Below are 17,944 nucleotides of genomic sequence, written 5' to 3'. Positions count from 1 at the left end.
GTGTAACTTCAGGAGGTAGAGTGGGTTGTCCAGTATTTAGAGAACGGGGGGTTGGATCAACCCCAAACTTCCCCTCATATATTGCAAATACCCTTATCTTTCTGATGTTTTCCTACACCTTCTGTCGACTAAGGTGAGGGATCCCTCACATGTGGCTCTGAGGTTTTCTACGTTCATTTTACACTGATAAAAGTTTTTCCTTACTCTTTGTTGAGGGTTAAGGACAGAGGATGTCACACCATATTAAAAGCCGTATGAGAAAAATTGCGATTTGTGAATATGGGCTATACAAATACAATTTGATAGATTGACCGATATGTTTTCATGAAGGGACAGGGATGAATGGGTGAATATGACCCTTACTGTAAAACACTGTGAAAGGTCAAAGAGACTAGAAAAGTTCTAAACATAAATGTAGAACATTTACCATTCAAGGTTTATTAGGTCAGTGACTTACATTTGCTAAATGTGTAGTATGGAAGCCCTGAAAGGGTAGCATTATGGCAGGACCATTGATTTATTGATTTCTTCTTTAAGATGTGAAAAGAGAGGAAATATTGCATCAGGATATTGTTATGTCTAGAAGGACTAAAGCATTTACCTTTTCTTCCAGGTGATATTTTCGGCCTTTGATCTAAACATAAGCTACATTACGTACTCTATTGTGTGTTTTTGTTTTTCTGGTTAGTTAAAAGGTATTTTCAGTTTTTATTTTGTTTTTGTTTAAAAATGTTTTTGTCTTTGGCCAGATATAAATTAAATAACAGTTTTCACGTACCTCTCAGGGCCTCTGTATTGTCTGCTTGCTGTGTTAAACAAAATCGTAAATATATCAGCTGATTGTATAAAACACACCCTGACAATATTCATTAGTTATTGTTGTTTCCTTTGCAGATTTTCCTAAGACGTCAGAGCGGGAAACTGGAGTTTTTCCGTAACTGGAAGAATTACACGGGCGGCTTTGGTGACATGAACGATGAATTCTGGCTGGGTAATTTCTATCAAACATCAGATCACAACACACAGTTCCACCACACCCTTTTTGTGATTATAAATTCATTGAAAAATGTACAAACACAGATCTGTAGACTGACTCATTGTAGAAAAGTTGTCTATAATGTTCTCTTTATTTTCCGATTTTCCTCTAATAATGCTCGGCTGGTCTGACATGCTCTCATCTAGAAAAATTTGTTCTAAAGCTAAAATGCTGCTCAGATATAAGGGAAACATTCTAGGACTCTAGGTGCTGATCTCTGTTAGTTATATCTGTCACTTGATTTCATAAGATTTATTAATAGTTTTTTTTTATGGTTCTTTACAAGGAATGCGTAAAACAAGCGTTTGCCAGTGTGGTCAGATAATTACAAACTACTAATACTCTGCTTCATTCAGTTGCAACTAAATGTGGGTGAAGTGTTCAGATTGAGACCAGTCTGAGTCTCATGTAGATTTACCAAGTGGATAATAGTCCCACAGAGTGATGGCTTGAAAGATGATTCCACTTTGAAAATGAATAGCATGACTAGGCTACATAAGCCCTAGATTAATGAATAATTTAGCATAAAACTCAAAAACTGTTGAAGGACAGAAATTACATTTGGCAGACAGCATACTACTGGTTAAAAGCTTCACTCAGTCAGAAACTGATGTGGCAGTGCCACCATGTGGCCAATTACAAAACAATTTTTTGGGGGGTCCATAAATAAGTTTGCTTCAATAGTGGCTGTTTAGGATGATATGAGCTGAATTCCTGCATCAATGATGAAAAGGAGTGAAATTATAAGACTACAATATGAGACAACTGGAACAGGTGCAAAAGTCAATGCAGATGTTTTAATTATGAAATTCTTTTGATTGGATTCAGATGAAATTCTTAAAACATATAAACTTCATTCCAGCTAGTTATCAGTTATCAAATATGATTGAGTTATATTAATACCATATTAATATTATTTTGTTATCTCAAGATAAAATCTTGTGATATATTATACATCAAAATCAATATTTATATCATATATATCATCTCCTCCTTCCCTCAGGTCTGTCCAACCTACATAAGATCACAGCTGGAGGTCAGTACGAGCTGCGGGTGGACCTGAGAGACAAGGGTGAAGCAGCCTACGCTCAGTACGACAAGTTCTCTGTGTCTGAACCTCGAACCCGCTACAAGGTCCATGTAGGAGGATACAGTGGAACAGCAGGTAAAGATGACTCCTGCAGCCATGTACACAATGCTTTAGTTCAAGTCCACTGGTTCTGTCTGAAGAAAACCTTTAAAACTGCTAACAAAGTTATAGATTCATATATGTATTAATTTTTCTTAGGTCATGAGTTCTAAAATGGGAAATTAGTACTTTTGTTGGTCAAATGAATACATTATCAATAATCCTGTGTGTATTCATCCAAATTAAGGAACATTTGTATAATGTTCTGTGTATTAAATGTATAAACCTATTTATGCTATGAACAATGTGTGTCTGTTGCAGATATAGTGGCCAGGTAGTGAAAAGGTTTATGGTAAATGCTATGTTTTTGTTACAATGTGCATCCTCTACCACTGTTCATTTCATAGATGCGCTCTCTCTCTCTCTCTCTATCCTGTTTGTAGGCGACTCCATGACCTACCACCACGGCCGTCCATTCTCCACCTACGACCATGACAATGACATTGCTGTCACCAACTGTGCCCTGTCCTATAAGGGGGCCTTCTGGTATAAAAACTGTCACCGTGTCAACCTCATGGGACGATATGGAGATAACAGCCACAGCAAGGTACAGTTCACTCTCTCTGTTTTTGAAGTTGTGATGCAGCGAGTCACTGAGGAATCCTCCATTACTTTAACAGATGAGGGAAGGGCTTCTTTGGTCAGCTCAGTATCTGTAGGACTGTCTGATGCCAAATGTTCATTACAGTGCAGGAGGCTGTTTGGCCCTGATGTTTTTAAATTACACTGTCTTTCTAACCCAAACCACATATGTTCTCTGACATTGTGCTTTGGGGCGTTGACTCAGCTGATGTTGAGGTGATGTCTCCTCAGGAACTGTAAAGACGCACCAGGGTTAAAGGTGAAATCTGTGTTAAAAATGTTAAGGGTGAAAATAAATAATTTTAGTTCAGAATTAGGGTGGACACAATTAAGTAAAATTTAAAAACATCAGCAGAAATCCAATATATATTTTCAATTATTATGTTTTTAGTGGCAAATCAATGGAAACTAATAATCACTGTGTTTTCATTAGATTAAAATGAGCCCTTATATGTTGCACATGGTCACATTGCTGTCACCTGAAGGCGCTGGCGGTTCAGCTTCAAGGTGTGATATGAGCATTTTAGTTGGTTGAAATATGCAACTTCAACACTAGATGCCACTAAATCAGATACACTGACATGTAAAGAATACATCCTGTAGTAGAGAGTGGGAAACATCTCCCCTATCCTTGTATAGTGAAGAGAAGAAGCAAGTGTAAGGAAGGGTCAGTCATCTTCACCTCTCACCAACACACATTTAACAAAGGGAGCGCCTCATGCTTCCTGTCCAGCACATGTATCACTCCTTATCACATTGAATGAAACTACGTTTTTTTGCTATAATGTCAATGTGTGATAAGAAAAAAACCTACCCATGACCTGTCCTTCTCTCCATATAATTAACGTAAGATGATTTGTCTCGTCTTCCACAGGGTGTGAACTGGTTCCACTGGAAAGGCCATGAGCACTCGATTGAGTTTGCGGATATGAAGATCAGGCCCTCCAACTTCAGGAACCTGGAGGGGAGGAGGAAACGATCATAAATGACCAACCACTAACAACAACATCGTTACTTCTCTGTCTTGACTCCCCCCCCCAAAAAACCATCTTGAATACACACATGCAACCCATCCATCCACCCAGCAGCAACCAAAGCCACTGCCAAGAGCCCTGCTGTTTCCTCACAAAACCAGATTTCCTCCCATTTGCTCAGAGATCCACCATGACTCCATGACACCTGCGGTTGTGGAAATTGTGCATGTTACAAACTGGAATTCAATTCAATCCCACGCAGATTCAACTCACGCACCAAAGAGAGCAGAAACAACTCCACCTCACCTGATTCGGGTCCTCTCTCTCATGTTGCAGCATTTGTGGGCAGGCGTGAGTGCAGCTCGGGTATTTTTTTCTATACAGTTAAGCATGTCACATCCAAGCCACGTTTGGGGTATTTCAGAGAGGCTGTTTATGGCACAATGTGGTCTTGTTTAGGTTCAGGGTGTCTTTGCTAAAACTGATAACAGAGTGATAATTTAGAAGGATTATCACTTTGTTCCGTGTACAGTCCGGTACATGTATGCATCTGATTTAAACATTCGAAAAAGGGATATTCCTCAGATGGCAGTATTCAGATGTCAGATATCTCCATCTAACTTGCCATTTGTTTGTCTTTGTGCGACTTCACTTGTGTCAGTGTCACTTTATCCTCCCCTGGTTCCTTCATCTCCCTCAACACAAGCCAACATCTGAAGTGATAAGAGATGCAAGTGTAAAGAGGATAAAAAAATCTATATCAAAGTATTTTACTGGCCACATCCCATGTCTACCTGGACGGCAATGTATCGATTCATGCTACAGCCACAGTGCTGTGTTTAAAAAAACCCGAAAGAACCGAGAAAAAGAAAAGCAGAGGTGTTTTCAATTTGTTCGTTTCTCTCATGAATCCGAAGGCAGGACCTATTATTGAGTATGTAATGAAACGCGGTGATTACGTTGTTCTTTCTTTTGTTTTTGCAAAATGTGAATACAGTACATACTGTATATGTGCAACAAGAGAATGTTATGTGTTGTTCACACAAAATATGTTGATGCTCAAAACATGAAAAAAGGCCAACTTGAATTCCAGTTGAAATGGTTAAATCTCTATGCTTATGTTGATATAAATAGTGTTTGAACAGGCCCAAACTAGAGAACTAGTTACTGTTTCTACCCCCCCCCCCCCCCACCCCCACCTACCCCCTGCCCCCTTCCCCCATCCCCTGCTATGGCAGGATACTAAACCACTGACCTTCTAAAGAATGCCTGTGTAAATTAAGTCGGTTTTTATTGTTTTGTTTGTTTATAACTGGATGAACAAGTGTTTCTCTGTAAGCTGTATTACAATAAACAGTTTGTTTAAAAAGGAAGATGTGCAGGAGATTTATTTATTTCATGTCCATGATGAAGATAAAGGTGCATTCAAAACAAAGAACATCCCAACTCAGGGTCCACGGGTCTTTTTGATTTTGCTCCATTCATTTGTTTTAGGTCATGATCAAATAATCAATTTCAATTTTCCATTCATAAATAGATTTATATCACTGGTGCACCTACTGAGTAAGATGAACAATTATCACTGGTCCTGTGTCAGTACTTTTTGGTTTTTGAGCATTAGAAAGGTAATTTTATGATCATTTTAATACAATAAAATAAAACTAAATGAAATATTATTTTAAATTGAATAACTCTTTTTTTGTCAAGTTTAAGTATCACTTCTAAAAAGTTTGGCAGATTTTGTATGTGTATCGAATCAAATAAATCCCTGACTTTAGAAATCATTGTTTTTTCCTCTTTCTTTGTCTGATGGTCAAATGACAGAATCTGAAAACTGACCAAACTTGATAATTGAACTTCAGCAGGATCACTCCAAACCTCCCATGTACAGTTGCAATCAGAAATATTCAACCCCATCAAAGAGCAAGATTCTGCTTCGGATTACTTATTTATGAGTTGAGTAATACTTAACATCAACACAAAAAAATCCACGATGTAGTATTTGTGTGTAACAGTATATTTTAAGATAGCCATGTCACAATCATTCAACCCATATATAATATAGTTGTTTTTAAAGCTCACTGACCGTTTTTATGGCCTAAAGTTGAGTTGAAACATAATTAAGGTATTCAAGGTGAGGTGCATCATGGGAAAGACAAAGGAGCTTCCACAAAAGCTGAGAGAGGAGATTATTTCATCAAACCTGAAGGGCCTTGGGTATCAGAAGATTTTACAAAAATGTATATTCCAAGAGACACAATTGGGAGCATTATAAGGAAGTTTAAAACTTATGGAGCAGCTTCAAACCTGCCTGGCCGTGGAAGAAAGCACAGCATTTCATCAAGGGCCCTCAGCAACTTAGTCAGAACAACTAGGAGAAACCCCTGTGTCGCTGCAAGACACCTACAGGATGACCTGATGAAGGCTGGTACAAGTGTTTCAGTGGCAACTATAAGACGTGCACTGAATAAACAAGGACTTCATGGCCGGACTCCAAGACGCACTCAGCTCTTGACCACAAGGAACATCAAAAGTCGACTAGAATATTCCAGGGGGAATTTGGACGACTGAGTTTTGACGACAGTTCTATGGACTGATGAAACCAAACTGGAACTGTTTGGACATATGGACCAGCGGTATGTCTGCCATGCGAAAGGCCAGGCTTATGACCAGAAGAATACTATCCCCACAGTCAAGCCTGGAGGTTGGTCATTGATGATGTTGGGCTGTTTCTCTGAGGCAAGAACTGGCAATCTTGTACCTGGCATCATGGATTCTCATAAATACCAGGCCATTTTAAGGAGGAATGTGATGCCTTCTGTTGACAAATTAAGCCTTGGTGATCATTGGACTTTCCAGAAAGACAATGATCAAAAGCCCACCTCCAAGTCAAGCAAAGCTTGGTTGAGAAAATGATCCTGGAACGTCCTGGAGTTGCATTCAGAGTGAACAGGTTTAAATCTGATTGAAAATCTTTGGTGGGATTTAAAGAGGCAGTTGCAGCATGGAAGCCATCAAACATCACTTAGCTAGAGGCTTTTGCACGTGAAAAATAGGCAAAGATTCTGACTGAGAGCTGTAAGAAGCTTGTCAGCACTTACCAAAAACATTTCTTAGAAGTTATAAAAGTTAAATGAATGTGTCACAAAGTACTGAAGCTGGGGGTTGAATAATACTGCACATGCACATGTGTTAAAAGGGTTACATTTTTCATTTGAACTTCAAAGTTAAGTCAACTTCTGTTGTCAAAATAATTATAAATATGTATCAATAAATATCTTTTGTTGTTTAATGAGGTTTTTCGTCATTTATTGTCATTATCTGTCATCCACATTACTATAATGTGTTTTGAGGTGAGGGGGTTGAATATTTCTGGGTGCAGGGAGTCATGGTATGTTCTCCCCTGATCTGACTTCAGCGAGTGTATGAAGAACAGCACATGCAAACATGGCATCATGAACTACTACAAGGTCAACACACACACACACACACACACTGGACCAAGGACTACGTAAAGTGTTAAATTGTACATTTCAATCACCTCTGACTGGTTGATGATCAATCTCATCTTCTTCTAACCCAAACTCACTGTCAGACTCTGAATTGACAGAAACCAGATCTTCATATTTTCTAAACTCTTCCCCTTCATTGTCTTCCAAAAATGTTATCTTTTCAAAAATCATTTAATTTCTGTTCATTGGGGCTCGTGTCTAGTCTGACTTGAGTGGGTTCAATTTCTAATTAAATTCAATAAATGAACATCAATACTTCAATCGTTTTTTCCAATCATATCTTGATTGTATTGATGTTTCTTTGTTAAATTGCATTTTATCACAAAAAACGAAAAGCAATTTTATTCATGAATGTGATTTAACAGGGGTAAATGACATATTAACCATATATGCTGTTTATATTGCTTGTTATTGGGATTAAGTTAACATCTGTTAAGTATTTTTACATATATTGTTGTAGCTGTATTGATTGAAAGACCGAATAATGCGGTGGGTCCACCAGACCCACGAACATTGGCTGAGTGACTAAAACATGAACACCACACAAGGGTTAATTTAAAAATATATAGAACAACTAACAGCAAATTACGTTCAAACACTGTGCGTGTATCATCAAATCACTGCAGTGAACGTGACTGTGCCACGAGGTGCACAGAGCACACGAAGCGCACAGAGCGCACAGGAGATCACTTACAAGAAATGAAGAAACTTTCCAAATAATATCCCAAACTGGAGGTGAGGATCCACTGATGTGAGGGAATCAGTCTGATGTTGTAAATGAATAAATACTGCCATGATACCAGTGCGGGGTTCTGCTCATTTTATGGATGCGAATGGAAGGACGGGGAGGAAGCAAGCTGGGCCGGTTTTTCCTACAGGCGACACAGGCGGTTGCCTAGGGCGCTACTCAGAGGGGGGCGCCAAAAACTGCGCCGAACAAAAAAAATTAAAAAAGTTTTTTATTTACTTTTTGCTAGGCAGAGTTTTTTGCGCCCCCTTCTATATGTGGTATGGCCAAAAATATTGTATTTAATTACTTTAACAGTAATTTAAGTAGTTTCATTAGAGAAATCAGTGAATGACAGCAGCTCTCAAGAGGAACGTTTGGCACGGGACCAGTTGCACCCCGTACTGTCTCTTTGGCCTATGGAGGACCATACATGACATAAGTAAAAATAAATAAATAAATAAATGTATAAATAAATACAGAAATAAATAAATAAATGAATAAATAAAAATGGAAATAAATAAATAAATACAGAAATAAATAAATAAATATGTTAATACCAAAAGAAATGTCAAAAGAAATGTCTTAAATATATTTTAACATTTATTTTTTCCCTGATACATTTCCTTTGCATTTGCAGTGTCCTTATGCTAATGAGAAAGGCGGGCCTAATCGCAGTCTCATGCAGGATTGGTCACAGGAGTGTAATGATCCAGCCCTACTACTTCTGCCTTTCAATGCTGGTGTCCAGTAGCTGTTTGCAGCGTTGAGCCAGTTCACACTTAAAATGAACTAGTTCAAGTTCAGAGGGTTAGTTAAGGTTATTTTTTATTGGGATGATTTAGGTGTCAGTAGTCCTGACTGTGAGCGTCACGTCTCGTGTTGTACTGAGCACAATGAGCGAGCCATGAGGAGAAGGAGGAAACAGAAACTCCAGCTCGGTACAAACCACCTGCAGCCTCTGCTCTGATCATGAAGCCGCTGATCTCTGAGCAGATGTGACCAGAGAAGCTCTGTGTTTCCACTGTTTCCACTGTTCCACAGAGTCACTAACTGGCTGCTTCACGGTGAAGAGATCAAGTCTCAGTCACTGCCCGTGTCTCTGAGCGAGTGTGTGACGGAGCGCAGGGGCTGTGTGTGTGTGTGTGTGTAGTTCAGTTGACCAATCCTGCTCGAGACTGAGGTTAAGCCCGCCTTTCTCATTAGCATAAGGACACTGAAATGTGGAAATAAATAAATGTGGAAATAAATAAAAGTTGCAATAAAAGTGGAAATAAATAAATAAATGTGGAAATAAGTTTAAGACATTGATTTATTTAATTCTGCATTTATTTCCATATTTATTTATTTATTTCCACATTTATTCCAACTTTTATTTTTCGATTTCAGTGTCCTTATGCGAATGAGAAAGGCGGGCCTAACCTCAGTCTCGAGCAGGATTGGTCAACTGAGCTACACACACACACAGCCCCTGCGCTGTGCCACACACTCGCTCAGAGACACAGGCAGTAACTGAGACTTGAGCTCTTCACCGTGAAACAGCCAGTTAGTGACTCTGTGGAACAGTGGAAACAGTGGAAACACAGAGTTTCTCTGGTCACATCTGCTCAGAGATCAGCGGCTTCATGATCAGAGCAGAGGCGGCAGGTGGTTTGTACCGAGCTGGAGTTTCTGTTTCCTCCTCCTCCTCTCGGCTCGCTCCTTGTGCTCAGTACAACACGAGACGTGACGCTCACAGTCAGGACTACTGACACCTAAATCATCCCAATAAAAAATAACCTTAACTAACCCTCTGAACTTGAACTAGTTCATTTTAAGTGTGAACTGGCTCAACGCTGCAAACAGCTACTGGACACCAGCATTGAAAGGCAGAAGTAGTAGGGCTGGATCATTACACTCCTGTGACCAATCCTGCATGAGACTGCGGTTAGGCCCGCCTTTCTCATTAGCATAAGGACACTGCAAATGCAAAGGAAATGTATCAGGGAAAAAATAAATGTTAAAATATATTTAAGACATTTCTTTTGACATTTCTTTTGGTATTAACATATTTATTTATTTATTTCTGTATTTATTTATTCATTTCCATTTTTATTTATTCATTTATTTCTGTATTTATTTATACATTTATTTATTTATTTACTTTTACTTATGTCATGTATGGTCCTCCATATTGGCCAGGTGCAGTCTGGATGAGGAAGTGAATGCTCCGTGTCTTTACTGCTGCTGCTTCCATCCTGTCTTCTACAGGTCAGTAGTGGGTGAGAGTCACCTACGTTAGCTCCTAAAGCTTCGCTTGATCACCACGAGTGTCATTGAGACATGTTGATGTTGTTTTGATTATCTACTTAGAGTGGTAAAACTTAGAAACTCCGCTGGGCAGTGAGGGGAGACACTCGCGCACTAGGTGGGCGGGGCTACATTCGCCTGTATAGGTGTTTATTTTACCTGCTCGTCGTCTTGCAGGTGGGTCGCGATAGTATATTGTTTACTTTACATTGTGTAGTCAGGAGTGAAGCTTGCCTAGAGCGCCAAATGTGCTAGGGCCGGCCCTGGAAGCAAGGGTTCAGCGATTTCTGATCTCACACATTGTGTTATCCACAGCAGCAGCGGCAGAGTATCATTGTATTTTCTTTACTAGTGACATCACTGCTGTCCCATAAAGTCGCTCTTCACCTCCACCTCACGAACAAACACCTCGATGTCAGTGTCAGAAAGTTTCACTTCCTCTTCTCATCGCTTGATGCCGTGACTCCGTCAGGACTCACGGTGGAAACCCATTGGTCAGCAGCATCGTTTGATATTCATGATGTGCTTTGCATTGACCATTTATGGTTGAAAGTGGGCGTGTGAAGGGCAGATTTGGAGACGGATTCACATACGAACGTTTCAAGGTGGACTGTGATTTATAAATCAAACATTGTTGGTCAGGTATGCGTGCGCACAGTTTTATTAATCGGAATTATCTTTTGCGTACGCCATTTCCGTCTTTTGTACGTACGTATTCAGTATGAATCCTACGCACTCTTTTATAAATGAGACCCCAGCTCTGGTGGATCTGGTCGGCTGTTTCACCATGAGTACAACAAGTTTTATTCATTCTCAAGCATGTGGTAGGCCCCTCGAAAGAATAGGATTCATCTGGGATACCAAGGAAATGAAAGCTGAAACGCTTGGGTGGATCACAGTCGACTCCTCCTGAGAGAGGAAATTACTTGCATGAGTTGCAAATGTGGAAAAAGCCAGCCAGAAATCACTAGTTTGAAAACTTGACAGCTTTAAAGGGGAAAAAAGCAAAACAAAAGAATAAAATACTCAACTGTCAAGTCCTGTGTCATAATTAAAACCGGTTATCGTATAAATCAAAAACCTGACAACCACAACTTTTTACACTTTATCAAAAGATGACTTCTTTATTTTGTCCTTAAATGCAGATATGTCGACAGAATATTTCTTTCATTAAGACGCCATTGATAAATGACTTCAAACTAATATTTTATACTATTCCTTCTCTAACCACTTTCTCTGCTCTGACCAACTTGGACGGCCACGTGTACGTTGGTGTGATGTCCATCATCCGTCTCTTCCAGGGATGAGATCAACAAAGCTCCAAAAGCTGACTCCGGTGGATCTGCCAGCTCTGAGGCCGCTGCCGCTGTTAGCTGTCATTAACTGACCTAGCTGCAACTCCACCCAATAATCTCCGCCGCTGTTGACTTGGAAAACTCGATTCGATAGAATATTGCCGTCCGTAGTAAACTTGTTTTAGTGTCGTTCCCTCGATCACAGAGCAAGTGTTCGTTTCCCTCTTTTCATCCCCATTCCAACGGACATTCAACAATCATGAAGGAAGAAATGGATCTCAGAAACGGCAGACGGACCAATTTGTCTTCCCACTGTAGCCTTGGAAAAGAACATCCTGCTCCTGCTTGGTTTTGATTAATGGCAGAGACTGTAGAAAAAAAGTTAACATTCCCCGCTGCTTTTCTGATTTCTATTGCTCAGATGTGACGCTTCTGGCTCTAGATGAAACTTTTCTTTTGTAGATTAAAGAAAATATCTACAGATCTAGCTCCGGATTTATAGGAGAAAATAGGAGAACCACTTGCTCCTCCCCATACTTCCCCACTTCTCCTTCTCCTCCTTCTCCTTCTTCTTTCTCTTCTTCAGTTCTTTGCTCTCCTTCTTCTCCTTCTTCTCTCTCTCCAGTTGCGCTTTCTTTTCCTGCTTATTCGTTTCTTTCTTGTCCTTCTTTTCTCTCTTCTTCAGTTCTATGCTCTCCATCTTCTCCTTCTTCTCTCTCTCCAGTTGCTCTTTCTTCTCCTTTTTCTCATTTTCGACCTTCACATTGTCCGAGTCGGTCTCAAAGGTGAGATTCTGAAAAGAAAGAGACACAACAAAAGTGTCAACATTTTCAAATGTCAAATGTATGCTGATGACACTGTTATCCATGTGTCCAGTAAAACACCCAGCTTAGCAGGTGAGCACCTGACACAAGCATTACTCAGCATTTCAAAATGGCTTGAGCTGTCTCAGTTGACCATTAATGTGAAGAAAACCGTCTCTATGTGCTTCTCCATCCGTAATAGGCCTATCACCGATGTTTTCAAGGTACGGATCAAAAATGAATTAATTGAATCAGTAAATGAAGTAAAATATCTGGGCATCATCCTGGATCAGAATTTAAAATTTGTTACGCAAATTAAGTATGTTGCAAAAAAGGCAAAACTAAATCTAAACTGTTTCCGTTTCATAAGAAGGGACTTGTCATGTCAAACGGCCAAATTATTTATGCACGCTATGATATTTTCTCATTTGTCATATTGTATCACATCATGGTCACAAGCTTCTTCTACTGCATTAAAACCTATCTTCTCAATATACAAACAGACAATAAAAGTCATGGATCGGAAACCCATGAGATGGCATCACTGCAGCATTCTAAAAAAACACAACCTTTTCACCTTTGATAACTTTATTAATTTTAGTCATCTTCAATTGTTTTTCAAGTGTGTAAATAACCATGTGTCACCACTGTTGTCTGAATTGGCCATCAGACGTCAGAGCTCTCGTCGGGCAAATACACGAGCCTCCATCAATGGTGATTGTCTTGTTCCCATGCACAGGACATCTTTCGGTCAGTCTGTCTTCTCTGCAAAGGGGGCAAAACTATGGAACCTCTTGCCCACTATTCTAAAACTAGAGACTAACAGCAACACTTTTAACAGAGAACTAAAACAACGGCTCAAATCAAATCAACAGTGCTCACACAAATAATTTACAACTGGTTATTGTTTGATCATGCTGCCTATGTTCTCTACGTAGCCTATATATATATATTCAACTCATTATATTGCTGCTCTGTACTATACTGTATACTGCATTTTTACTCTTTTTAATTATCACTATCAGTTTTTTATCAGTAATTGATCTTGTTTCTGTCTTGTTCAGTTTCTTTTGTTGTTTTCAAAAAGCCTCCTGTGGACAGGTGTTGTAAACTAGCATTTATGCTAATACACTGTAAACAATGCATCTGGTTCGTCCAATGACATTGTCATGTCCATGTCCAAATAAAATAAAATCAATCAATCTTCCTCAGGGTCTAAATATGAAAAAAACTTAAAATCCATATCTTTAAGATCTATAATGATCTGATGTAATGTACCTAATGCTGAATGTTCTTCAGTAGCAGGCTCTGGGCTTCCTTCGCCTCATCGAAAAACCCATTCTCTGTCTTCCTGAGCTTGTTTTCCAGATACTCTCTCTGCTGGAAGCTGGCCTCCTCTTCCAGGACACTGCACCTCAGCTTCTCCTCGAAGTTCTCCTGCAGAGCTGCAAATTTCACCTTCCAGTCATTTAGGACTTTTTGGTTCTCCAAGTGCTGGAGATGAAGATCAGTGGTCAGGGAGATGTTTTCTACCACTTTCTCTTTCATTGTCGTCTTCATAACATGTCTACACATTCGTCTCTGGCCTGAACGAGCTGTGAGGTAGTAGAGATCATGTGCTCCTGCAGAGTTTTGTACTCAGCAGTCTCTTCAGAGCAGCGTTTACTACAGCTAGACCAGCGCTTACTGCAGCCTGCTTTTTCAGAGCAGCTGTCTCTGCCACATGCTTCTGTATAACTGCATTCTTAGCAGTCAGCTTCTTAAGAGTAGCGTTGTCTGTAGCTAGAGCAGCCTTTTGTGCTGCCTGCTGCTTCGGAGCTGTGTTTTCTGCAGCCAGAGCTTTGATTTCTGCAGCCAAGCTGAGTTCTCCTGCTCTTTCAGACCAATGTTATCTGCAGCCAGAAACGATTGTTCTGCTGCCTGGCTCCTCAGTTTAGCCCCCAGGAGGTCTCGGTGGAGGGCCTGCAGGCTTTTGGTGACACTGTACCCTGTAATGTTGGGCAGCATCATCAGATTGCATATGTCCAAGTGACTGAAAGACACAAATATACAGATAACATGTAAAACACTAGCCTGACGTTGTCAGACTCACAATTCTAGTCAGAATGTGAGTCTGAGACCACTCCATTGGGCTGTGATTATGGGGCGTGTTTCAACTGACCAGGAAATAAATATCCTCTTGGCTCAATTGGATAGACCTACAGCCAATCAGAGCAACGTAGTATGTGACATATGTTAAGCAACGCATTGTGAGTTATTTACTCACGCCGTGTTCACACCGGACGCTGAAGTGATGCCGAAGAGATGATTAAGCGCAGTGCCAAGCCTTACATAACAGCTGGCTCCCATCCACTCCCATGTTAAAACTTTGTGCGGGTCACACCGGAATCTGAAACGCCGCCCTGCGCCAAGGCTGCCGCGAGTGTATCGCACCAGGGAACACACTGAAAAACGATTTTAAACTATATTGATGACATATTTTATATGATATAAATGATCAAATATGCATCCCATACTTTGAAGTCCCCTTCTGTTGTCCTGGAGTTTTAATTTGACCAATGACATTATTAAATGTCCCCCTCTGCCCATCCACTACAGCCACACAAGCAGTGATGCAGATAAAAAGAGAGAGAGGGGGGGGACTACGTATTCTCCACATAGGCTTGAGTGGAGAATACATAATTTACCCTCAACACCCGACATTTAACGGAGCAAACAGCGGAGAAGTTCTTCAACATGGATGACATTAAATTAATAATTGAAGTGGAGAAGTACAGTGAGTTGTATGATCCTCGGAACATGTTGTATAAAGACAACACCAAGAAAGACAAATGTTGGGACGCTGTTGCTTAATGTTGGAGCAACAAGTAAGTATATGCTTTTAATCTACTGGATCAACGGGTGATATTATTAGCGCTGCCCGGCGGTTCAGCGTCGCTTCAGTGTCCGGTGTGAACAGCCAAGCGCCGGAGCAATAGGGATTACTGCGGTGCTTTGGCGTCGCCTCCATGTTCTCTGTTCCTCTTTCAAAATGAATGTGCTGTCGATGTCTTCTAAAACAGACTCAATGGCAGCCTCTACACATCTCAGCTCTCCAGCGGCAGGCATGTTTGTTGAAAACAAATTCAACCCAAGGGCACTTTGATGACGTGGTTGATTACGTTACCGTTGATCATCTGTCCATCATCGTATAAAGCCCGCCCTGACAATCTGATTGGCCCGGTCGGGCATAATTTCTCCTCAACGGAGCGACTCCAGACCGAACTTCCCGACCTCAAATGTTGTGGGCGGGGCTAAGTTCGTCTGGCATCCAGGCCAGTAAAACACAGTCCCATCCTAACTTCAGATATATTCAAAGAGACAGAGCTGAATGAATTTTAGACATTTACACACCTATGATTTTAGAGTCTGTAAAGCTACTGTAAGGTAAACAAAATAAAAAGCAATAATGTTTTGAAGAGGTTTAAAATTAAAAGCATTTTATCCTGAAGTTTCTCTTGATTAAAATCAAACCTACTTTGTCTCCTGAGCAGTCAAACGTCTCCATGTCGGATGAACCCAGGTAAAAAAAAAATACAAAATCATCCAGCATGGCACCTAATATGAAATCACTTCAAGACTTTTCACAATATTAAACTAGAGAATATAATTTCTCTATATAAATTCAACAAACACTACCCCCCCTCCCATGCCTTCTAACTGTACTTTTAATCAAGAATTTATGAAATAAAAGAGACACAGAATATAGTCCATGTGCCAAATATACATTTAGTATGTATTTGAGTTTTCTGCAAAGTTTGGTAAGAATTTGGGCATTTTAAAGACCTCAAAAAGCCAATTAATTTGCCTGGTTGAACCAACGGAAGGTCAAGTCATCTACAGAGGAGTGGTGGCTGCAGACCTGCGATCGGGGGTCAACATGCTGCTGCAGGTGAGGATTACAACCTGGAGGTGGACTGCAGCCTCAAATTCACACATTCACACTCTGTTGAGGTCTTTAACCCTCATATGTTTTTTGGGTCTGTGGGACCTGTTTTCAATGTTTGCTAAAAAAAAAATGATGCGATAAATGTTTTTTTTAACCTGAGACTCATTAGCCCTGGCTCATTTTCTGTGATGAACATATAAAAGAACATTTTCCGTGACTGTACACCCCTGAACATATGTGGTGTCTGGGTCCACTGGACCCAGGACTACGTAAAGTGTTAAATTGTACATTTCAATCACCTCTGCTCCCACATTCCTGCACATTTGATGACAAAGTTCTCTGCTAGTTTCTGCATCCTACAAGGATTCTGTGGATTCTACTCCATCTCATTCCAGTTTTCTACGAAAACACGCTGTCCCTCCAAATTACTGCAATCCAGAATGATTTTCATAATGAAAAGTTCGTAAGAAGGCTTCATCTCCTGCACATGAGTCACTGCTATCCTTGTCGGCCCTGGTTGCACTTTATTACATTGGTAGCCATGCGATTTCATCATTTTTTGACATCCATATGTTGGCTGCTGATGGCCTGGCCTGGAAATGGGACTGGCTGCAGATTAACTTTTTACGTAGCTGGCTGATGGTCAATCTCATCCTCTTCTTCAAACTCACTGTCAGACTCTGAATTGATAGAAACAGGATCTATTATTCTCTAAACTCTTCACCTTCATTGTCTTCCAAAGATTTTCTCTCTTCAGAAATCATTTCTCATGTAGACTGACATGAGTGTGTTCAATTTCTAACTAAGTTCAAGAAAAAGACCTCAATACTGATGAAAAACCTTGTTTCATAATCGTTTTTTTCCAATCATATCTTGATTGTAATTGATGTTTCTTTGTTTAATTGCATTTATCACAAAGAACGAAAATCACTTTTATTCATAAATGTGATTTAACAGGGGTAAATGACAAATATAACCATATATGCTGTTTATATTGCTTGTAATTGGGATAAAGTTAAAATCTGTTAAGTATTTTTACATATATCGTTGTAGCTGTATTGATTGAAAGACTGAATATGCGGTGGGTCCACCAGACCCGCGAACATTGGCTGAGTGACCAAAACACGAACACCACACAAGGGTTAATCCAGGATTTCTCTGCTGAGGACGTTTGTGAAGTTGAACTCAACTTGACCTGACTCCTACTTATGTCGATGTGTGTCCACCAGGGGGCAGGCCTGGGTCTTATCAAACCCAACGTTTTACTGATGGGTTTTAAGAAAGACTGGCGCTGCGGCTCGCCTCAGGCTGCACATTACTACATCGGAATACTGCAGTGAGTACAGAGGAGAGTAAAACTTCACAAGCACAGTTCTTAAAGCGGTTTGATTTGTGTTTAATTGTTTTATATTGTCATTTTTACGGCTTTATCTCTTATGTGGCCATTGTCCTTTTTAGTCAACCGCCTTATATGCTTAAGACGAAGGATTTATAAATACAGTTTATCATTATTATTTTGAATGGTGTGTGTGTGTGTGTGTGTGTGTGTGTGTGTGTGTGTGTGTGTGTGTGTGTGTGTGTGTGTGTGTGTGTGTTCCAGTGATGCGTT

General features: G+C 40.1%; 1 protein-coding gene and 1 long non-coding RNA gene across 2 annotated transcripts in view; both read left to right on the top strand.

Moving 5' to 3' along the window:
- Nucleotides 1-5,154, top strand: part of LOC133934095 (tenascin-like) — a gene marked incomplete in the record, with an annotated part of 5,777 nt that extends 623 nt beyond the window's left edge. The window contains 3 exon segments of the mRNA XM_062381149.1: nucleotides 2,040-2,201; nucleotides 2,609-2,772; nucleotides 3,682-5,154. Of these exon segments, the coding sequence (XP_062237133.1) occupies nucleotides 2,040-2,201; nucleotides 2,609-2,772; nucleotides 3,682-3,792 (437 nt within the window).
- Nucleotides 5,155-10,214: 5,060 nt separating this feature from the next.
- On the top strand, nucleotides 10,215-13,614 carry LOC133933343 (uncharacterized). The gene is made up of 2 exons (XR_009912055.1): nucleotides 10,215-10,270; nucleotides 11,611-13,614. It is a non-coding gene; the product is annotated as an uncharacterized LOC133933343 (long non-coding RNA).
- Nucleotides 13,615-17,944: the final 4,330 nt, after the last annotated feature.

The sequence above is a fragment of the Platichthys flesus genome, chromosome 3, assembly GCF_949316205.1.
Source record: "Platichthys flesus chromosome 3, fPlaFle2.1, whole genome shotgun sequence".
In the NCBI taxonomy this organism is placed as follows: Eukaryota; Metazoa; Chordata; class Actinopteri; order Pleuronectiformes; family Pleuronectidae; genus Platichthys; species Platichthys flesus.
This window is presented reverse-complemented; position numbering and strand designations above follow the sequence as displayed.